The sequence below is a fragment of the Gorilla gorilla genome, chromosome 2 (genome assembly GCF_029281585.2).
Source record: "Gorilla gorilla gorilla isolate KB3781 chromosome 2, NHGRI_mGorGor1-v2.1_pri, whole genome shotgun sequence".
Lineage (NCBI taxonomy): Eukaryota > Metazoa > Chordata > Mammalia > Primates > Hominidae > Gorilla > Gorilla gorilla.
The window spans coordinates 190990857-191015129 of record NC_086017.1 but is presented as its reverse complement, the minus strand read 5'-3'; the positions used below and the strand labels follow the sequence as shown (position 1 = coordinate 191015129).

Here is a 24273-nt window from a genome sequence, read left to right as displayed (position 1 = left end):
AGATGCCTTCTTCCTGTTAAATGATTTCTGGGCTGGAATATAAAGAAAACACACATTGCTTGAGAGAAACTAGTTTAATGAGGCAAAAAATAAAAACATCTTGTGATTCCAATCCAGCTGTGTGGATATATCCTGCCAAAAGGTGTAGGAGTTGGAGTAGTAGGGGATGCGCATGAATGCAAATGCAAATGAATGTCTAGAGGCCCAGATGGACTGCAGGCTATATCAGGACGATCCAGTGTCTGTGTTCTCATTGTCATGCTCCAGATGACACAGTAGCTGTCCCTACCATTGTACACCAAGAGAGAGGATGCTGACTGAGTCATCTCTCTCAGATTCTTAGATAACGTATGTCTCTCTTCACTTTCATAGCTCTTGTGATGATACTTGGTAGATTGCAAAGTACTGGAAGAATAGTCATAAAGATCAAGAGGTTAGATACGAAAAACTTCAGATGAACTCCAAGCAAATAATTGAACAGAACACATTTGTGATTTAGTTCAAATGTGAGTTGCCAGCATCAGAAAGATAGGAACTACTTGCGCAGACTGATTCTTTAAGGAAAAGCCTTCATTCTGCGAGTTCCTTAAGCACCTGTTTGATTTACATGATGCTGTTTGTTGTATTGTGCTCTAGTGTGACATGCTATTGGCTAATGTGGAAAGAGATACTTTTGGCTGATGTGATGCTTTTGGCTTACTGTGTCTTTCCACATTACCCAATGTGGAAAGTCCAAATTTTTAGGACTAGAGTCCTAAAAAATCCCATTTATTACCATGCCTCCCTTAAAGATATTTTTAGGACTTCATCCATTATGTTACCAAGTACCACCTTTTAGGGTACAATTTCCTAGAAGATTTATTTCTGGAAGAGCTGTATGTGTCTTGAGCAATTGGTTTGCTTCCTATCTTAAGAAAACCAAAAAACTGTGTAATTGATTAGGGTTCAGTGTCCCTAGTTAGTAGTAAGGGGCTTAGGAAAATGGGACTTCATTGTTTTCTCCTTTGATTTTATACTGTGTAAAAAATACTGTGTATATATTATACTGTGTATACATTGTGTTTCCTTTTTCTATTTTATTAATTTTTAAAGTTAACTATATCCATTATGTAGCAAGGTACAATTAAATTCATTCAAAAATACTTTCTGAGCATTTATTAAGTGCCAAGGATTCTTTTAGATGATGGGGATTCCATATTGAACAAAATTAATATGGCTTCTGTACTTATGGAGCTTAAGTTTGTAAAGATGTGAAAAGTTTACTAAGGCATGTCTTGAGAATAGATATGTATTCTACTGGTGATCTTGGGAATATAGTTTAACCTCTCTGAACAGATCTCCTTTTTCTAAAATAGAACAGGATAATACCTTTATTTTGTAAGATTTTTGCGAGGAGATCAAACACATAAGGTTCACCTGTTAACCTGTTATATAACAGGTTATCTGTTAATGCCTATCCCTTTTCCCACTTAATAACATAAAATATTTTTTTCAAATGCTTCTGATTTAAACTCTGCATCACAAAAATAGATGTTTCAGATCCTCACTTAGAGCTGAGGTATGGATGCTTACACACAAATTTGATTTTATAAAAGGCCCAACCCAACTCAATCAAGAAGAAATTGAGAAGGGAAAGAAAGAAACTTGAGTAAATTTCCCTCTAAAAAGAGCAGGATGAAGAAAGGAGAAACCACCTGGAGGGGAGCACGCTGGTTCTGATTGGGAAGAGAGATGACAGACAGACATAATGGAGGTTCCACTCAGATCAGAACTGTGAGGCTCCCTCTTTCCACTCCACTTGGTTTTGCCTCCAGAGAATACATGTGAGAGCAGGGAGCCTGAAGGAACACCTCCTTCTTGTTGTTTTTCTAATGGACATTTTGCCAGGTGTCTCTGCACAGAGTTAAGAAAGGCAAGCACTTCTAAACTTAACTACTATCTTTAAAAAGTTGGCCAAGCTTAGTGGCTCATGCCTGTAATCTCAACACTTTGGGAGTCTGAGGCAGGTGCATCACTTGAGGTCAGGAGTTCGAGACCAGCTTGGCCAACATGGTGAAACCCCATCTCTACTAAAAATACAAAAATTAGCTGAGCATGTTGGCACACACCTATAATCCCAGCTACTCGGGAGGCTGAGGCAGTAGAATCGCTTGAACCCGGGAGGCAGAGGTTGCAGTGAGCTGAGATCACGCCACTGCACTCCAGCCTGGGTGACAGTGCAAGACTTCATCTCAGAAAAAACAGTTACTTGTTTTTATTTGTTTTGGGTTTTTCTCTTCTTACCGCAAAGATAGAGTTGAGTGTGGAAGTGCCTGCTTGTATGTCCAGCTCATGACCACCTACTCAAGGCACATCGACTGCTGACCCAATGGCAGCCTAACCTATTTGCAGACAAATTACTCAAGGGGGAAGAAAAAATTCTACTAAACTCTGACCCTGCATTCCTAAGCAGAATGGAGCCAGAGTTCCATCAAGCGTGACCCAGCGATGCCTGTGAAAGAGCCCCTAATCATTTGCCGAAATGCAAGACCAAGCCCCTAACAAGGAGTAAGTCTGGGAAAGGTTTTCACAAGCCTAAAAGTGATTTCTATTTAGCTCATACATACTTATCAAGTACCTAGAGAGAGGCAGCTTGCTGTGGTAGTGGGAAGATCTCCAGCTTCAAAGTTAAGCAAACCCAGATTCAAATCCCACCACTGCCACTTTAACCTTAAGTATTATTAAAGGAAGTATTAGAACCTACTTTGCTGGAGTGTTTCAAGGATTCTATTTGATCTCCCACGTAAAGAGTTTGGCAGTGTCTTGTTACTTCCCTGACCTTGCTTTTCCATTTTACTGGTAACTGATGTACACAAAAAACAACCCAGGATGTACAGATGTGAAGCCACTAGAGCATAGAATGAGATAGTACTTGACCAAGCCCTGGAATCTGTGGAATGTTCTTCCAAATCCACAGCTGTCCTTAAGCTGGCCTGAGATATACAGTACATTGGAGAATTGAGTAGAACTTGAGGACTCTGAAAAAATCTCATGTTTTCATTCCGTAAGAACCCTTTTCTTTTATTCTCTACTGTCTGTGGATGTGTCACAGGAGTGTCCACAAATACACACCAATTGTAGCGTAGCACTTATACCATTGAAAATTCATGGTATTTGCTGTCTTGCCCAAGATGAGGGAGAGATGAGGGAGAAAGAAGAAAAAAAGGAGAAAGAAGAAGAAATTAATGATTCTCAAATGCCCACAATATTAACTTCCTGCACTGGGTTATTTAGCTACAACACTGTGAAATGGGTGTCATTATTCCCATTTTAACAGATAAGAACAGAGAAGCTCAGAAAGGCAACCTTGCCACACCCTTCTAAGTGGAAGTACTAGGACTGAAACTTAGGCTTTTTGCCCCCTTGGTCCAGAGGGAGGTAGAAAGGGAGTTTTACTGATGAGCCACTTCAGTGACGCTTAAAAAAGCTACTGCACCACAATGTCTTCAAGAATTTTATTTTAACATAAAGCTATCACAGTGCCTTCTAGAAGAAAGAGCATAAATTTGAAAGTCAAACGTACCTATCCCCAAATCCTGGATTTTACTATACCCACCAAATGTGTGACCTGTATAAAAATATGAATGTATCCTGATTTTGCTACTTGGAATCTGTATGCTTTTGCTCAAGGAGAAAATAGATGACAGTGGAAATTATGAAGTACCGCCAAGTAGAACCTAGCAATAGTAGAGGGTCATGGCTGACAACATGGGCCCAAGAATGCACAAACTTGGCTTCTAATCCAGCTCTAATGAGAGGCAATAAAACATAGTAGTTAAAAGCACAGACCCTGAGGCCAGACCCTGGACTTTGTCCCCACTCTAACGCTTACTAGTTCTTCCCAGGTAACCTCTCCGTGTCTCAGTTTCTGCATCTTTAAAATGGTCATAATGAAAGCATATACCTCAAAGAGTTGTAATTTAGGTCCAGTCATGCTCCACATAAAGACATTTCAAGGCCAGGCGCAGTGGCTCACACCTTTAATCCCAGCACTTTGGGAGGCCGAGGCAGGTGGATCACCTGAGGTCGGGAGTTCAAGACCAGTCTGACCAACATGGAGAAGCCCTGTCTCTACTAAAAATACAAAATTAGCCAAGAGTGGTGGCCCATGCCTGTAATCCCAGCTACTCAGGAGACGGAGGCAGGAGAATCGCTTGAACCCAGGAGGCGGATGTTGCGGTGAGCCGAGATCACGCCATTGCACTCCAGCCTGGGCAACAAAAGCAAAACTCCGTCTCAAAAAAAAAAAAGACGTTTCAGTCAACAACAGACCACATATACGACAGTGGTCCCATGAGATTTTAATGGAACTGAAAAATTCCTATCACCTAGTGACATCATAGCAGTGCTAATGTCATAGCTCAATGCATTACTCCCTTGTCTGTGGTGATGCCGGTGAAGACAAATTACTGTGCTGCCAGATGTACAAGTATAGCACCTGCAATAATGTACAGCACGTAATACCTGATCATGATAATAAACAGATATGTTGCTGGTTTATATATTTACTTAACTATACATTTTATCATTATTTTAGAGTATACTCCTTCTGCTTATTTAAAAAAAAAAAAAGTTAGCTGTAAAACAGCCTCAGGCAGGTCTGTCAGGAAGGATTCCCGAAGAAGACATTTTTATCATAGATGACAGATCCATACATGTTATTGCCCCAGAAGACTTTCCAGTGGGACAAGATGTGGAGGTGGAAGAGAGTGACACCGAAGATCCTGACCCTGTGTAGGCCTAGGCTAATGAATGTGTTTGTGTCTTAGTTTTTAACAAGATTTTTAAAAAGAAAAAGAAAGAAATCTAAAAATAGAAAAAAACTTTATAGAATAAGGATACACAGAAAATATATTTTTTTACAGCCATACAATGTGTTTGTATTTTAAGCTAAGTGTTATTACAAAAGGATCAAAAAGGGTTTTTTTAGTTCGGGCGTGGTGGTTCACTCCTGTAATCCCAGCACTTTAGGAGGCCGAGGCGGGTGGATCACCTGAGGTCAGAAGTTCGAGACCAACCTGGCCAACATGGTGAAACCCCATCTCAACTAAAAATACAAAAATTCACCGGGAGTGGTGGTGTGCACCTGTAATCCTAGCTGCTCAGGAGGCTGAGGTGGGAGAATCACTTGAACTTAGGAGGCAGAGGTTGCAGTGAGCCAAGATCATGTCACTGCACTCCAGCCTCAGTGACAAAACGAGACACTGTCTCAAAAACAAAGGGGGAGTGGTTAATTTAAAAACGTATAAAGTACAGCAGTTACAGTAAGCTAAGCTTAATTTAATTATTGAGGAAAGAAAAATTTTTTGTATAAATTTAGTGTAGCCTAGGCGTACAGTGTTTACAGAGTCTACAGTAGTATACAGTAATGTCTCAGGCCTTCAGACTCATTGAGTCACCCAGAGCAGCTTGCAATCCTGCAAGTTTCATTCATTGTAAGTACCCTATATTGGTGTACCATTTTTTTATTTTTTGTATTGTATTTTTACTCTACATTTTCTACGTTTAGATATGTTTGGATACACAAATGCTTAACCATTGTGTTATAATTGCATGCAGTATTCAGTACAGTTACATGCTATATGAGTTTGGAGTCTAACAGCAATAGGTTATACCATATAGCTTAGATGTGTATGAGGCTATATCATCTGGGTTTTGGTAAGTACACTCTATAGTGTCCACACGACAATCAAATTGTTTAATAGTGCTTTTCTCAAACTGTATCCCTGTCATAAAGCAATGCATGACTGTACTATCAAAATATATATGTATGAAGTATATGGCACAACACCTGGCATATTTTAGATGCTCGATAAGTGATTATTATTACTACTACCATTACTACTACTGCTGCTATTACTAGGCTACTGGCTTTGATTTAAGTTATTCTCTCTGAGCTTCAAGTATCTCTTTTGTGAAATGAGGATATAATTGTATCCACTTCAAAGAGGTGTTTGTGAGATTCAACTGGAAACTTTGTAACATGCTGAATACTATTTTGGTAGTTATTTTTATTAACTGGATGCTCTGATGCCCATCTCTTCTTTGGACCATCACACTCTTCAAATAAGTTTGCAGTTCTGAGTAGTTTCTTTAGAAGCAGAAATTGTTATATTCACTGTCACACACCACATAAAGAAGTGCTCTATTCCTGGAGGCTTCAAAGTAGAGAATGCATCTCATACACAGCCATCTTCTCCAGGGGTGACCTTTATAAACACCCTCCCTGTGCCTCCTTTATTCTCAGATTGTTCAGGAAATTGTTTAATTCAGAAAGTCAGAAAATGCTCTCTACCTTCCTCCTGGCAGAACTCATAAGCACTCTATTTTCACATAATACATCACTGCAATTTTCAACTTTTTCCAGTAATCTTCAAAATTGAGTGACTTTTCTGCACATCTCTCATCACTAAGGTAATTTGTGTTGGTTTCAATATCACTGAACACGAATGTACTAGTTCTTCCTTAAGGCATGTTCGATTAAAGTTATAGTTTCTTCTCTTTTATTTTATTTAATCTCTATGCCAGCTAGGTCTCCCCAGATCTTCAGATCCAGACAAGATTGACTCAAAGCACTACTGCACGGTAAAATTCAAAACCTCCCATCCCAGCACTGCCTCACAAGATTTCTATGGATTCTGGGGATGCTAACTTCTCTGGTTCTGAGCTCCTGCTTCTGCTATATCAAAGTTTTTTGTGGATTTTTTAAAAATCATTCAACAAATATTTGAGTACCTACTCTGTGTCAGGTGCTTTTCTTGGCTTTATATGTATGACACTGAGCGAAGCATACAAAGGAATCACTTCCTTGTCTTCTTATTCCACACCTTGTCAATCTGAGTGCAAAACTTGGCTCCATTCTCAATCACAAGCAAAAAGGCTGCATCTTATAGAAGGTGTTTAAATTAAATTATTTCATTTAATTAGATAATGTAGAGGATTTTTTTAGCCAATCTTCTTTCTTTCCTTTCTCCCTGTCTAAACTGCTACTATATTCTAATTTAAAGTAAATATGATTTTCACTATCACTGCAAAGGCTTTGCAGAAATTTTAAAAATGTCCCATGGCTGAGCCATAAACTCATAACAACCTTTCTTTTAGCTACAGAGATCAAAAGTTTTGAAATTATCACTGAGGAGAACTCCTTTAAATTCTTAGCCAGGAGCCATCACCATCCCTTGTCTTTGCCTCGGATGTTGGTGGAGAGGTTTGGGAAAGAGATGGTTTTATCATTCTGTAACCTGACTTTGGAAGAAACCTCAAAGAGTCTTAGGCAGATATATCACCTATCAATCCATTCATGCCTTCATTCATCCATCCAGTAAGCCTTCATTTAACACCTTTGTGCCCACATGACTGTTTGTGGCAACACAAAACAGAATGAGAACCAATATCCAACTTTAAGAAAATCATAGTGTAGACTTCCATTAAAAAAAAGTGGTGATTGTGCTGAATCTAGAAGAATACATGGAATTCACCAGGTAAAGATGACGAGAAGGGAATTCCAAGTGAAGGAAACAGCCTCTGCAGACAGAGCACAGTAACTTGGACCTCTAGAGACTTAATGTGTAATGGTGAGTAGTGTAGTATAGCTGGCTAGTGTAGTGCTGTCGGGGAGGAAGTGATGGAAGAAGAGCCTGCACATCAAAGCAGAGAAAAGGGCTCCAAGAGTCCCTTTCCTCAAGAACATTCCATGATGCCAGGCAACTCTTACAGTTTGGACTATCCTCTGTGGAACTTTGGCACCCTGTAATAAGACTGACATTCTAAGAGCCATGTTTGCACCTAAGGAGATGTCTGCTATCTAAAACATCAATCTCTGTTAGTCAAAGAAAAATTCAGTTGGTGTATTTTTATCAGTCCTTCCTCTTGCCTGTGCAGTCACAAATATCATATACAGAGAAATCATATTTATAAAAGATCCTAGAGTTCTAAAGTATATAATTTCATGGCTCATTTTAGAAAAGGAGAAAGAGATAAAAATGTTAACATGATATGATATAACTTAAAAATAAAATCATCAACATTCACAGACTCTAAGCTGAAAAAAATTAATAAAATTCTATGGTACTAATTAAGAGTCCTAGCTAGACAATGAATTCTGTAATACACGAATCCAAGTTAAGTTCTTGCAAAAACTGTCAGTCACTTTCTTTGCTTACTGTGACATAGTTTTTGTTTTATTCTTGTAGCAAAGAACACTATGATATTAAAATATCCAAATGCAAGAAATACATTTCTATTTCCAATTAAATATTCTCTAAGAAAATAAGCAACTTTTAATGAGGAAAAATGCAAACATCTTTATTTTCACTTTTCAAAGAAAAGCTCAAACTCTAAGCCTACTGAGCAAATTGTTTTAAGTTCTTGAGAAAAAAAGAAAAAACATGTCTGCAATTTTTAAATCTTGATGACTTAAATATAAAAAGCCCTACAACAGATTAGGTTAAGTTTTTACTGAAACTTAAAATCTCTTAAAATAATTTGCAATAAGATCTTTAAAGAAGTTTATTATAAATGGAAACAAAACCAGAAAATGTGTCTATGTTTTTATATCATTGAATAAATTACCTGTAGACATATAATTTATACCTAAAGTAACTGTGATGGCCTAAGGAAAAGTAAGCCTTTGAAATAACTTCCTTCCATGACCTTGGTGGCAACATTCTGAGAAAATCAGCTGTTAAGTATAAGAAATTAAAAGCAAGTCTCTGTGTTTTGAAGTCTAGCAGAAGAAATATCATACAATTTTGATTAATGAGAACACTCAAAGGCATTTGGCTATTCTAATTAGCTGAAAATTTTCATCTCTTCAAGACTGACTAAAGGGAACAAAACACCTTTTCTTACTAGCAAGTCTTTCTAACATGTGTGAATACTTCATTCTACATTACTAAATACAATATGCTAAACCTAATTTTTTCTTTGAAGGATGAGGATATGACAGGCCTGAGGGCTGTCACCCACTTATCTTTCCTTAATGGATGTCTCCTTAGATATAGTTATCAGAGTTGGGGCTGAATATATATTGACTGTGGACCATAACTTGGAATCTTTAGAATCCTTTAAACGAGCTGGTTTGCTTGTCATTTTTTCCTAAACATGAAATTTTTTGGAAAAAATAATTGGGAATGCTAGTTAATCAGGTTTTTTGTCTTATTGCACTTGAACAGGTTATATGTGACTAAAAGAAAATATTGTGATATTGTTAATAGGGGAGTGGAGATTCGACCAATTCTAAATTTTCAAACATAAATTCTAATAGGCTAAAACCATTCTGAGCTTTCTTCAATTCAGTGTTTATAGGAATAGCTTCAGTGGAGGACATAAAACCTCTTCTACTTTCTGAGAACCTTTTAAAAGTTTAAATAAATAGCATATGCTTATGTAAGAATAACTAGGATCTTAAACTTAAAAGGATTAATTTTTTGTACATATAACATCTACCTAGAATTAGTATCAATTTCAACCTGTCTCATAAAATATCAGTATCATGTAGTTGCTTTTATCTTTGGACCTAAAATGCCATAATTCATTATTTAGCAGATTGAACTGAGTTCAGGCCAAATCACTTTTAAATGTTAATTTAGTCTCTTTTGATATATATCTGAGAGTTAGAAAGAAGAAAATGTAGGGGTTAGTGGGGAGTCCATTTATAGCAGATTGAGAAAAACTTTTAAGCAACTTGAAACCAATATTATCAAATTACTCTTCCATTAACAATGGCTTGAGACACAGAGTATGGGCATATTTCCAGTATAGGAGATAGAGAGATACAGTCAATCATGTTTCATGCCCAATAAAGAGTAGAAATGATCCAATACCTTTATGAACTAAACAGTCCACCAAAGTGTTCTAGTCTTTCCAAATTGGAAACAAGATATGTGATGCCTATTTATAATTCATCAGACAAACCAGTGTACTAATTAGTAAAAATATATAGTTTTGGAATTGCTTGAACTATTCCAGCAGTCTTAAAGTCTTCTATTTTGAATCCTTTCTTAGACTTTGAAAGGTGAAAGTCATCTTTTTTGTTGTGATTATATAACTGTGGTTGGATAGATTTCCTAACATGGTTCTATATTTGTCAATCCTAGAGCACATAAAACAGTCTGTGAATTCATTAGCAATCTTACGGTACCTTGGAGTCTTGCAACTGCAACTATAATGGGCCAGATCCAGACTTGCTTTGGATTTCTATTGTTAGGAGAAGTCCATTAACTTTTTCATTATAGTGTAGCATTATCAAGTTACTATTTCAAATTATAAATAGTCCTTTCAGATTCTATGGACTCCCAAATACACATGGAAAATAATTTACTCAGCTAATAGGATTTTGCTGATTTATAATATTATTAGAGCATATTGAATTCTTACTTTTACATATATTACCTAGTTTATCCTCACAAAAACTCTGCCATGTCAGTAAGGCAGTTATTAGTATCATTGGCACTCTCCAACTTAGAGAAAAAAAAGATCTCTGCCCATGATCACACAAGAAAGTATTATTGTTTCTGAGTCTCAAACTCTTTGTTTCCCTGCACCATGTCCCATGTTCTATCAACAGAAACCCCGCCTAACCTCAGCAAGCACACATATAAAGCTATGTTGCCACATTCCACTGGCTAGGGTATCCCTCAGCAGCTTGGAATTGATAAGCAAACAGAATAACACACGAGAAAAGGCAGGCACTTGACAACTGTTTTCTTCCCCTTCTGTTTTGTCAGTTAAAGCAAACCTCTAAGAACAGAAATATGGAATATAGATTGTGGGACTTGAGTCTAAGCACAGCCCAGACACTGGCTTCAAAACCACTGGAATTTTTCTGTCTAGGGTGCGCTACCTGGTTGTACTCCTAGGCTAGCCTCTCATCTTCGTGAATGTCAATAAGTATGGTGGGGAAGAGAATTGAGAGGGTTTTTTTTCTTTTAATGGGTACTTAAATGGTAGCTCCAAGAGCAAACTTCATACGTGTATTGACATTTATAAGAGGTGTTCTACATTTGAAATGAATCAATACTGTGATTATAACCAGAAAGTTTGATAGAAAAGTAAAATGAACTTGTACATCATCTGCATACCCATAGAAAGGTGAATTATACATTTATGGTGATTAGAAAAAGGGAAACTGGCTTTATTAAAATATTCTGCCACTCCCAGGGTTCTAACTCATCTAAAGTCCCCCATGGATATCATCTAAGCTAATGTCTTCATTTATAAGTTGAAACGAGTCAGGCTGTGTCTGACAGCAGAGACAAGGTGTAAGCTCTACCCCAGAATATGCTACAGAGATACTGGCAAGAGCTTTCTTCAAATAAAATTTAAAAACTATCAGTGGTACAGGATTATTTTCCAAATGTTCTTTTTTTAATTTGTTTTCTGTTTACATACATATCAACTATATATCTTGACTAATGTCTATATTAACTAATAGAAGCCTCTAAGTGTATATAATTTAATAAACTTTTAGCTGGAAACAAATAGCTTCCTTGGAGCATTCACATTTAGAAATCAAAAGAAATTTGCTTTTTCACAAGAAAATTGTTTTCAAGCAGTTCAAAACTGTAATTTGAGGTCATGTGACTAAAGCCTCCCTTTAGTGAGAGAAAGCACAGCTCTGCTGGCACTGAATGACCACTTGAGGCACAATCTTCATTTACATTTATTTTGGGCAATTCTCCTTGACAATTAGGTCATGGCATGTTGCAGGAGGCCAAGGCTTCCACATTTCTGGTTTTCAATACCTATGAAGTCCTTTTGAACAGACTAGAAACCACAAAAGGAATTAGCTAAGAAGGCTTAAAGTAACATTGTTAGTGAATTCTTTCTGGATTTTTCTAAACAGAGATGTAAGAGTAAGACCGCTTTGTAGTCATTCATGGGTGGTTGTTCTATTACTGTTTAGTTTACTAGGGCTTCCATAACAAAGTACCACAGATTGGTGGCTTAAGCCATAGAAATTTATTTTATTTTCTCCCATTTCTGGAGGCTGGAGGCTTGAGATCAAGGAGTGGGCAGGGTTGGTTTCTTCAGAGGCCTCCCTCCTTGGCTGTCAGTGGATGTCTTCTCCCTGTGTCTTCACATGGTCTTCCCTCTGTGAATGTCTGTGTCTTAATTTCCTTTTCTTATAAGAATACCAGTCATATTGGATTAGGGCCCACTCCAATGACTTCCTTTTAACTTAATTACCTCTTTAACAACCCTGTTTCCAAACACAGTCACAGTCTTAAATACTGGGGCTTAGTATCTGTGAGACAGGAAAACCTATGATTTTGGGAGTACACAACTCAGCTCCTGACAGTTATTAATCCCAAATCATTAGAAACTGGTTTGTTATTATCTGCTTGTGGCTAGATTCAGCATCCTGGTCTTGCTTCTGCTCCTTGATCTCTGTACCCTATTAGTCTCTTTTAATTTAAGTCATCTCAACACTTGTCTTTGCTTTGACTTAAGTCATCTCAACTTGGCTACAGAGACTCAGACTTCCTCTTAATTTGCTCATAGATAAGACATTTTCTCTGTACATTCATTATTTGCTGCTTCTATTGCTGATATTTAAGTCTCTCTGCTCTTTTCACATCTATTTTTCAGTTTCTTTTATTTGGTCTTCTTATGTCCCCTGTGGCTTCTAAATTCAAGTTCATTGCAGTGTTCTCTATAATTGCCCTAAACTGGAAGAACTCAAATATCCATCAACAGTTAAATGGGTAAATTGTGGTACATTCAGATGATAGAATACTCTGCAACAGTAAGACTAGGAGAACCATTGCCACTTATTCCACGGATGAATACAAGCAAAAGATTGCATACTTTGCCACCTGTCTCATAGAGACAATTAAGCCAACAGAGCCCATGAGCTTAGCAGTCATAGTTCATAGTCAATTCATAGTTCAGTACCTACTATGTGCTGGGCATTATGGAAGGTGCTTTCATGTGTACTATTTCATGTAATTCTCAAAAATCTATGAAGTAGACAGTAATGCCATCCTATTTTCAAAAGATAAAACAGCCAACCCAAATGTCCAACAATGATAGACTGGATAAAGAAAATGTGGCACATATACACCATGGAATACTATGCAGCCATAAAAAATGATGAGTTCATGTCCTTTGTAGGGACATGGATGAAGCTGGAAATCATCATTCTCAGCAAACTATCGCAAGGACAAAAAACCAAACACCACATGTTCTCACTCATAGGTGGGAATTGAACAATGAGAACACATGGACACAGGAAGGGGAACATCACACACTGGGGCCTGTCATGGAGTAGGGGGAGGGGGGAGGGATAGCATTAGGAGATATATCTAATGTAAATGATGAGTTAATGGGTGCAGCACACCAACATGGCACATGTATACATATGTGACAAACCTGCACGTTGTGCACATGTACCCTAAAACTTAAAGTACAATAATAATAAAATAAAATAAAAAAAGATAAAACAGAAGTTTAGAGAGAAGAGTTTATAGAAGGCAGAGCTGGGATTGAAACTCCTCTCTTCTGACTCCAGTCTGGGTGTTGGTGCCAACATGCCACGTGGCCTTCCTACTTTCTCCTCCACTGACCACTTAGGCTCCAATGGCTCCATTAGCTGGTCATCACCTTGACCACCCCCAGCTACACGCTGACTGTGGCTTGCAGCTTTAAGATCTTTCTATACTTTTCCTAACTCTTCTCCACAAAGTGAGAGACTATTATTCATCTGCTTTTAAGGAACCCAACAGCATTATGAGGAGCCAACCCACACATTGCCAATGACCCCCAGAGAAATGTGGATAAGCAGAGGTGCCAGAGTCAGTTCCACAATTTTAGAATAGGAATTCCCAAAGTCTCAGCTTCTCTCTTGGAGCTGTTTCAGGGAAGTCAGGCAGATGGAGTACCTTAGCTGCAGATCTTCTTGGCTAGTAGCTTGTAAACTTGGCCTAGTTTCTGTAGTTTACTTTTCTTAAGTTATATCAACAAAACTGGGACATTTGGTGACTGGGGAACCAGCTGATAAAAACACTCGCACCTGCCAGAAAATGGGGAAAGCCACAGAGAAGGCTACTGAATAGTCAGGCTTCAAGTCTACAATTCTGGCTCAGCAATTAGCAGTAGAATGTGCCTTAAACATTCATAAAGGGGGTGAATTCCAATTCACTAGTTAATTGCCTTCCTCTGGAATAAAAATGATATAGTATAATTCTACCTTATGACATCTGGATAAGTTTGCTCTTAGATTCAATAATTTAGTAACAATATTTAACATACAGTTTTTTTCATCTTTAAAAAAAGGAGAGAAGACGAGACATGACGGCTCATGCCTGTAATCTCAGCACAATGAGAGGCCAAGACAGGAGGATCACTTGAGGCCAGGAGTTTGAGACCAGCCTGGGCAACATAGCGAGACTCCACCTCTACCAAAAAAATTAAAAATCAGCCACACATGGTGGTGCACACCTGTAGTCATAGCTACTCAGAAGGCTGAGGCAGGAAGATCACTTGAGTACAAGAGCTCAAGTTTACAGTGAGCTATGATTGCACCACTGAACTTCAGCCTGGGCAACAGAGACCCCATCTCAAAACTAAAACGAAGAAAAAAAGGAGAATTTAATCTTCTTGCTCCAAGATAATGACCTTCAACATTTAATGGCCTCCAATTTAGTAGGAGGATGAAATTCTTCCTTGTGACTTTTTTTTTAATTTGGTATATATGTTTTATTTACTAGAGGCGAGAAATTGGGGAAATACATCTAATCCCTGATAAGTAAAAGAATTCCAAAGGTAATCATATGAATCCAAGGGAACATTTTCATTGTCTTGACCCCATATTTACCTGCAGAGAATCTTGTTTATTATATTTACTTTGGAATACTTTCCAATCATAAAATACACTGAGAAACCAGGCCTCAAGACCTCTTTCCCTGCTTCCTTTCCAAAAGAGGCTATGTCTCACCTCCCTCTATGCCCAAAACACCATTGCTTCAGCATAGTCTAAGCAACTACCTATGTTGATGATGAATGATTCTCATGCTTTACTTTCTCTTGAATGTTAAGATGTCCCTCCATTTGTGCAAGTAAGGTACAAACAGTCTAGAGTTCTTATATGTGGGGAGGCAGGGCAGAATTTTTAGAAAAAGTAATTTTTATATCTTTGTATTTTAGTCATTTTCCTTTACTTAAAAATAACACCAAAAAAATTCCTGTTTGCAAATGATCTGAGATATTTGACAAGGAATTGAAAAATAATACCAATAACCCTTTAATTGGGATTACATTTTTTGTTACATATTTCACACAATCCTCAAAGACCTCTCAAAATATAACAAATTTGGGATTTATCATACAAAAAATAAAACAACATATCTTTCTACATTTACTTATTAATTATGAAATATGTATTATTTATGCCAGCCTCAATGTAAGGCCAAAGGCAAAAGAAAAAAATGTTTTTAAGGCAGACCACCCTAGATAGGAAAAGTTGCTTGCAGGTGTATAATAGAGATGCTCATCCTTAGGATAAAATAATCTCTAGTAACTTAGAACCACATTCATCAGAGGAAGCCTGATATTAAAACTTTACTGATTCAAAACCAGCTATACATGAATGAAGATCAAGTGCTATTACCTTGACCATTGTGGTAAGATTGCTTGGAAAACAAAGAGGGTAAATAAGTCCTGGGACATGGTAAGAGTGAGATGGGGGAATGTTTAATCCTCTCAAAAGACCAAACAAATGGTAAATTGTTTGTGGACAAAAGGATATTATTAATTAAAAATAAAGCCTTATCTGTCCTTCGGAGCAAGTTTTAAGCATCTTTACCCGGCAACATCTTATTAATTTTAATGAATTTTTATTTAGGTGCTTGAAACTATTTTATTTCCTTAAAAGTCTAATTAAAACTTTTCATCTAATTCAAAATCACCTCCTATCAAAGTTGGCCATATAATGTAATTTCAGTATGAAATAATTTGAAAAAGATATCCAGTACATATATTTATTGAGTGCACTTGAGCGTTTATGTGCCCATAGAGGACTATACCAAACAATGTGGAAATGGTTCAGAAGATATTAACACAATCTTTGCTCTCATAAGGCAGTTTCATTAGTGAGACACAGCCAAGGAATAGTTTACAAAATAAAAGATAATAACAAGGTCCCAAGGAGGAGCTTAGTCTGCAGGCACAACTCAGAAATTTGGGGTATCAGACAGTTCTGTTCCTCAAGTGACCAACTGCATAGTCAGGAAAAAAAAAATGGCAAGAACTTCTTTGGAGTCAATCAGTGACTCTGGTTTTTAAAGACTAATAGACTAAATTTTTAACAACAACAACAAAAAAAGGACACAGATTGGCGGGGCGCGGTGGCTCACGCCTGTAATCCCAGCACTTTGGGAGGTCGAGGCGAGCGGATCACGAGACCATCCTGGCTAACACGGTGAAACCCCGTCTCTACTAAAAATACAAAAAAATTAGCCGGGCATGGTGGCGGGCGCCTGTAGTTCCAGCTACTCGGTAGACTGAGGCAAGAGAATGGCTTGAACCTGGGAGGCAGAGCTTGCAGTGAGCCGAGATCGCGCCACTGCACTCCAGCCTGGGTGACAGAGCGAGACTCCATCTCAAAAAAAAAAAAAAAAAAAGGACACAGATTGACTCAACTTCCTCAGAAGTGCCCCTGGATGGTCAGGAGTCCACCCTGAGGCAGGCTGAGGCCTGTTGTCTGGTGGAGGGGTTACATTTAGAGTAAGCATGGATATTACTTGCCAATGCTTTCTGCCTCAGGTCTAAAGGGTCCAGGCTTTTAGAGAGTGTGTTTTGTGTTTTTTTTTTTTTTTTTTTTTTTTGAGACGGAGTCTTGCTTTGTCGCCCAGGCTGGAGTGCAGTGGCGCGATCTCGGCTCACTGCAAGTTCCACCTCCCGGGTTCACGCCATTCTCCTGCCTCAGCCTCCCGAGTAGCTGGGACTACAGGCGCCCACTACCACGCCCGGCTAATTTTTTTTTTTTGTATTTTTAGTAGAGACGGGGTTTCACCGTGTTAGCCAGGATGGCCTCGATCTCCTGACCTCGTGATCCGCCCGCCTCGGCCTCCCAAAGTGCTGGGATTACAGGCGTGAGCCACCGCGCCCGGCCAGAGAGTGTGTTTTAAGAACTACAAGATGAAAGCTGCTGTTTGAGCACATGCAATTATTGTTTGTCAATTTAAAAAAAATTGTTTCAAAGGCTTGTGAGTACTGCTAGGAAAGATTTCCTTAACAAAAACAGTGAGGCCAGCAGCAGTAGCCAAAGGGGCTGTTAGGGCAGGAACAGCCATGATGGGCATGCAGGAGGGTGGAAGCAGCATAGATCACCCAGAGACAACCAGGACAGCCACTCCAGGGACAGCACAGCAGCAGTAGGGAAAGCACACTGACTGTCGAGGAGACGACCCCAACTCAGAAGGAGAAGGGCCAATTTATCCACTTGGCACAGTGGACACAGTGCATAGGGCCCATAATACTGTTAAGCACCCACGAAAATGATTTAACTTCACTCTCCCTTAAAATCAGAACCCCCCAAAATGGACTATTTTGTAACAATATGTAATAATAAGTACAGTCTGGATTATTTTTGTCTTTATACCAATGTAGTAATAGAATATGATTTTTTTAAGGCAGTAGCTCGTGAAGCCAAAAGTGCCTAGGGCCCATGAAAGTCATAATCTCACCCTGCTCCAATCATTCAGACCAAGGAAAGTGAGTATACATATGGTGGCCATGGAATTCCAGTAATGTTCATAAGTGGAGGCTTAGACTCAAAGACCGTAGAGATTGGTATCCGTGACTTTCTCCCACCTTCTCCCTTCCCCCACTTGATCACATTCCCAGTCTGGGTAAAACAAATAGTGTCAATTAACACGAAACACAAATGGAAGGTCCAGGAGTTATATCATAGAATGTAATTAGTGTAACTCCTCATTAATCCCAGAGGACTTCCTAGAAAAGATGATGGCTGAAGAAATGTGCACCTGCTGCATGGAGAAAGCAATGTTGGAGGGGAAAAAGAGACAGTGAGGGAGAAATACATAAAGGGTCAACTGGAAATCTTTCTTTTCAATACCCTGTGTCATTATATTAAATAGATAGGCACCAATTTCTTTTCTGCAACTTGACCACCCTGATTAAGGAATTGTAAATCACATTTTCCAGCTGCAAACAGATCACTGAACCAATGGTAAATTCATCATGGATTGTAAATTCCACATATGAATCTCTATTTAAGACAAGCAAATTCTGTCCATGCTTCCCAATTGTTTACACCTAGATCTGTGCTTCTTTCAGAATGTTTAGAAACAAGGATTGACCAGTATGTCAAAATTTAGCTATTTGTACCACTTTTAAAACTTACAAAACATTCTGTTGGGAAGGAAATAAGACAGAACCAACATGTCCTGAACCCTGATCTGTGTTGGAAGAAATCTACAGGAGCACACTTTACTGGGAAAGGACACTGCAAAATATTGCCCTGACCTTTTCCTGTGTTGGGAGTTTGAAGAGAGCATGACACTCACGACACTAACTTTGACATTTAGCTCGCCAAGTGAAAGAAGATTATCCTGCTTCTGTGCATGACAGACAAGAACAACCATCAAAAATTAGCCTTTTGGTGGCTAGTTTTTTGCAGGTGCTTAATCCAGGGTCCAGAATTTTTTAGTATATGCAAAACTAAAGACCGTGCCAGGTATGGTGACTCACACCTGTAATCCCAGAACCCTGGAAGGCTAAGGCAGGAAGATTGCTTGAGCCCAGGAGTTTGAGGCCAGCCTGGGCAGCATAGTAAAACTCCATTTCTAAGAAAAAAAATTTGTTTAATTAATTAGCAGAGTGTGGTGGCACACACCTGTAGTCTCAGCTACTTAGGAAGCTGAGGTGGGAGGATCCACTTGAGCCGAGGAGGTTGAGGTTGCAGTGAACCGAGATCACACCACTGCACTCCAGCCTGGGTGACAGAGCGAGACACTGTCTCAAAAACAAACAAACAAACAAAAATATATAGATGGCAGGAGTTTGTTTACATGTATGTATACATAAAGAAATATATTCAATATATTCATACTTGTAGGCTTGATCTTAATAGGTCTATTCTTTAAATATTCAGCCTAAAAAATTGTTTAATTGCTGGTATTATAAAATAAAGTAATTTTTTAAAAAAATTCATGAAAATATTAGAGTTGTTAATTTTGTTTTCTTAGTTCTGTTTTTTATCAATTTTTGGCAAGAAGTATATTAATTTTTATAATCAGAACAAAAGGAGGGCTATTTTGAAAATTCATATGTTAGATAATTTTGGGTTGGCAGAGATGTCTAGTATTGTAGTCTTTTACTTTTCCTCTAATCTAACCTATCTCAATTTCTTCTGTTTAATATCTCTGATAAAGAAACTCTGGATAATTGTTGAGAGTTTTAAAAATAATGAAAATAAGTTTTAAATTACAAATTCCTTGGTAGCAGTAATAGAATCTGCAACTAAACCGGTGGCCTGTGTAACTGTGGAATTGCATACTTTAAGTATTTTATGCACCAAAACGGATCTCAAGAAAGTCTTAGTAAAAGTGGCATTTAATGGCTTTTAGCTAGCATTTAATAAGAATTAGAGAGATGCTAAAGCTTATAAACCTACTAAGATCTACAGAATAAAAAAGAAGTTTGTATATATATGAAATACTTAGGTTACTTTTCTGTGAAGATAAAAGCAGCAAAAGCATTTTGTTAGAAACCTGCTTGCGAGTGAAGTTATTGACCATTCCAGACTAGAGAAAGAAGATATTTCTCAGAAAATGTTTGCCTATGTGATTATAGTGAGAAGTGGCTGCCGCCCCAAATCTGAGCGAGATCATGAACAACGGACATTTATGGCAGTCAGAGAGGGCAGCAGGGAGAGCCCTCCAGCCTCACTAAGCCACGTGAACAGACACCGGTATGGTAGAGATGAAGCAGGAAAGCCTGGAAAACAGGTCTGGGTTCCTGTCCTGGCTCGGCCACAGAATGGCTTTGAAGCCTTGGCCACATCATACTGTCTCTGGGCTTCAGTGTCCTCAACTATCTATGGAAGATGATATCTACCCCACAGAGTTATCACAGGATCAAATAAATGAAATTATGTCAAACATTTACCAGAGTGCCCAGCGCGTGGTCGCTTCTTGAAATAGTTTAGCCCCTTCCCTGTGAAACAGATCCAGCCTTTCTCATATGAAGCATCTGGTGGTTCCACAGCCTGGTATCCAGCTGGAGAGGGTCCCGTGATGTCCCGTATTGTGTATGCTGTTTCTTATGTTCTGTATTTTAAAAACGGAAATAAGTGGACCATGACTTGGTTTTCTTAATAAATGTTAATGGCACTGCTAGACTCCCTGTGTTTCATTCATTTGTGCCTGCTCTTATAATAGAACCTAATGAAAAGATTATTCTCTAGAATTATTATTTGGTAGGAAAGCTGTCATTCTGTATATTTCCTAAGTGAAGAAACAAATGACGGAAGAAATAAAAATATCAAATAATTTTCCACAGGAAAGCATTGAGAAAAATGTTTCCCCTTAATGTTGTTATTGTTTTTCCAGTCAACATTATTTCCAGAAATTAAACCAGGAAGTGGGAAAAAGTGATTTTGAAATATTACTTGAAAAGAAATAGGCTGAAATTATTGCTGGAGGATACCACAATGTGATAATCAACTTCCAAAATGTCACTATTCTTTTCCATTGTTGCTGAGTGGCATAGAAGCATATAGACTTAATGTTATCTAAAGTTTATAAACCGCTTATATGCTTGAATGTATATTCAGTGTATATTTTATTTTGTCTGTCTTCATGTTGTCTCACATAATAGATGAAAACCGACCCTTTGGTGTGGTTATATTTTGAAAACTGAGTTTGAAGTCTGAACAATTACATATATATCTTACAATGTTTTTGAAAATTGAGTTTGAAGTCTGAACAATTACATATATATCTTACAATGTTTTAAGCTACTGCCTTCAAAAAAGAAAGAAACCTGCACAGTTATATTGTCATCAGCCCTGCAGAGCTGCTGATAAGCAAATTTGTAAAGTTCCATGAATTGCCAAGCCAATTATCAGTCAGGTTCTGATTTCTGGAAGCATTATCCCATGAGATAAATAGACAAGTCAGAAATAACACAGCTTGATTTTAAGATAACAGGTGGAGGAGGCAATTTGATTTGGGGGAAATCTTGCATTGATACATGGTGTATTCACTTGATTTGGCAGTGGTTTTAGACACTGTATCTGGTACCATGGAGATGTCATTGTGGCAGACCTTCCCATTCTGTCCTCAGACTGTACCGCACTTGTAAAACAGTGACGCTCATGGGGTATTATCGCAAAAGCCAAAAAAGGCTGTAAAGAAAAAAGTTGCTAGCAGGCACTAACATGGGTGTGTCATGACTCTTTTCAGGTAGTAGGTGTAACCTTGAAGAAAAAGTGGCACTGTCTTCAAAAAAGTGACCTGACCCTGGCTTTGGTGGGTTTTTTCTGCAAGAAATAAAAAGCACCGCATGTATTTATTGTACATCCTTTCTAGCTGACCACTGCTTTGTTCTAGAGTTCAGCATGAAAGGACTAATTTTTGTTTTGTTTTTGTTTTTGTTTTAGTGAAATGGCATGTCCCTTGCTAACTCTAGCTATTATAGTTGCACATGTAAAGAAATATCTCTATGTAGTTTATGGATTGGTAGCATTTCAAATAAATAATGTACTGAAAAATTGACCTGAAATTTTTTGAGATGCTTATCAATTGACATTTTTTCTTAGCCCAAGAAAAGAATCTAAATTATTATTTTCTTAAATTAAATTATACCTTGTAACATTAGATTTGTTATTTTAAATATAATAGGAATTGAAATATAAGCATGCCACTTTGTTTATTGCTATATTACTAGAACTTACTGAAGCATGGAAAGAATTCTTCACAAATGACTTTGCTCTCTTGAAAAACGTAAGCTGCAAAAATATTTGTTATAAACCATATTTAGTCTGTAAATGAGTGTAGCTTATAAAGATGTACTAAGTTTATAGCGTGTGATGTTTCACCCAAATAATTTTTATATTTTGATAAAATGTAAACAAGTTATAGTGCCATAATAAATCTTTTCCCAGAATTCAGAATTATTTGCATCTCCATTTTAGGAAGTTCACATTGCTTCATTAAAGAAGAAACCTGGAATCATTGTGCACCTCAATTTGTTATGCAATGAATCAAGTTATCCTTTATTCTTCCAGAAGTCAGTTGTTCTATGAATTGTGGCCATATAAACTTTTCAAAACACATACATATATGAAAATTACTACTGACATATCTGCTGAATAAAATCTCTAGTATTTGATATTCCATCTTGGAAATAACACATTATAATTCAATAATGCTAGTTATAAAGTCAAAACAAAACAAAGAAACAAACTTTCAGCATTGTAAACAGATACACACATTTAAAAATCTATTAGCTATACAAAAACTTTTTCTTTGTTCTCATAAAGAAAAGCTGCCTCTGGCTACATTTTAGAAAGTCAGTGCCTGAGAAAATGGATAATGTTTTGATCCCTAGAGTAAACCTACCTTCTAAATACTTAAAGCCCTTTGAAAGCACAAGATAATGATGTAATTGTATCCTTTTTGTTGCATGGAAACGATCAAGCTTTATTAAGTTCTGAGTTAATATCAACCCTGGCTCTTAATTCCCTTTTCCAATATTAGACCCCCATATGTCGGTTTTCGTTTCTCTGCCTGTGATAGGTCTGTCTGCTACATTTGTATTTTAAGTAGATTTACAACACAAATATTCATATCTTTTCTTAGTATAAAATTATTTTCTTCAGGGAGGCTCTATCCAGAGACCTGAGAAAATTGAAGTTTTTGTTTTTAAAGTATTTAAGGATTATTTAATTTTTACATAGTATGAAATTTTTCTAATTGGGATGGAAAGGTAATATTTTGGGGGGCTTTCCCATTATACCATATCTAGTCTCAAAAAATGTAATAATCTGGTAAACTCAAATAACAGAAAGCCACCACATCCCTTTACAGTTTATAATTCTACTTCTTTGAGACAAATAACATAGGGATATGTATGTGTTTGTATACATATTATCTATATATATACATATACATACGTATCTATAGATATATGGAGAGATATAGATTAGTGCCACAATATTAATTATCCTTTACGTCAGTTATGGATTATCCTTTACGTATTAATTATCCTTTACGTCTGTATTTATGGGGTTCTTCAGTTAAAAGACACTTCTAAAACTCTATTAAAATTATTTGGTCTCAAAAACATTGAAAGTTGCAAAATGTTTTTTTCATGAAGTTTATACCATCTCCACAAAACAGACTGGGTGAATTACTGTTATGTCAATCCACTGGAGGATTTTTAGATATTTTGCAACATTTTTACTCTTTTTATCCCAATCCACTCAAAAATGGCAAAGACTCCAGAGATCACCCAGCAAAAGCCCTCTGTGGGAGTTGGATCCTGCTTCTAATCTCTATCCCAAACTCCTGTCATTCAAAATATTTAGGAATTATGTAGTAATAATTTATAAATGAACGTAGCAGGCAACCCATAGTGTTTTTAAATTGATATTACAAAAAATTCATGTCATGTTAATTTCCTTAAAACATATTATACATATAAAATACTATGTTAAAATTAAATGTAATATGTCAGCTGTAAAGGGGAAAAAGTAGCTAACTAAAAGTTCACAAATAATCTTTTTTCAGATTTTGTGTGTTTTCTCCTCAGCCAAAAGCCTCAAGATTCACTTGCAGCAGCAGCCTACCTCTTCATTTATGTTGGATTGCTCTTTAAACATTAGAATATCTTGTAATAAATAATAAGTTAAAGATCTCTCCTGACACAGTCATTGTTGATTTCACTGTTATAGGGAAAAGGCTCTAGGGCGGCAGATAAGGCTGTTGCCATGGTGATGAAGGAGATACCGAGGGAGGAGTCTGCTGAAGAAAAGCCCCTCCTTACTATGACATCACAGGTGGGCAGACCCATAGGGTTTCTGTAGGAAGCTGACATATGTTAATATATCAGACATTGTGATTTTTAACTAGAAAAAAAAAACTTTAACTCTTGAACCAATTTTTTTAACGACAGTTTCAATGAAACAATTATACAAATATAGATGAAAACCAAAATTGCTAAAAAAAGAAAAATTCACCATCTAGTTATTTATTTGTGAATATT

General features: G+C 37.3%; 1 protein-coding gene and 1 long non-coding RNA gene across 18 annotated transcripts in view; one reads left to right on the top strand and one right to left on the bottom strand.

Annotated features, from left to right (window-relative positions):
- Positions 1–24273, top strand: part of PEX5L (peroxisomal biogenesis factor 5 like) — a 242110-nt gene that overhangs the window by 115590 nt on the left and 102247 nt on the right. For 7 of the 16 annotated variants that reach the window (XM_004038055.5, XM_055381829.2, XM_004038053.5 and 4 more), the window contains one exon: positions 23963–24067. The exons of 4 other annotated variants lie outside the window; for them this stretch is intronic. In XM_004038055.5, coding sequence (XP_004038103.1) covers positions 23963–24067 — 105 coding nt within the window. Of the gene's footprint in view, positions 1–21470; positions 21537–23962; positions 24068–24273 lie in introns of all 16 variants that reach the window. 5 more of the 16 variants (XM_055381831.2, XM_055381823.2, XM_055381821.2 and 2 more) reach the window with 1 other exon arrangement.
- On the bottom strand, positions 56–24015 carry LOC109026349 (uncharacterized). Of its 2 annotated transcripts, XR_008678190.2 has the most exons (4): positions 23858–24001; positions 20173–20333; positions 18899–19021; positions 56–405 (listed from the first exon to the last, which is right to left on the bottom strand). It is a non-coding gene; the product is annotated as an uncharacterized lncRNA (long non-coding RNA). The 2 variants fall into 2 exon arrangements; XR_002005367.4 differs by lacking the exon at positions 18899–19021 and having other exon boundaries at positions 23858–24015.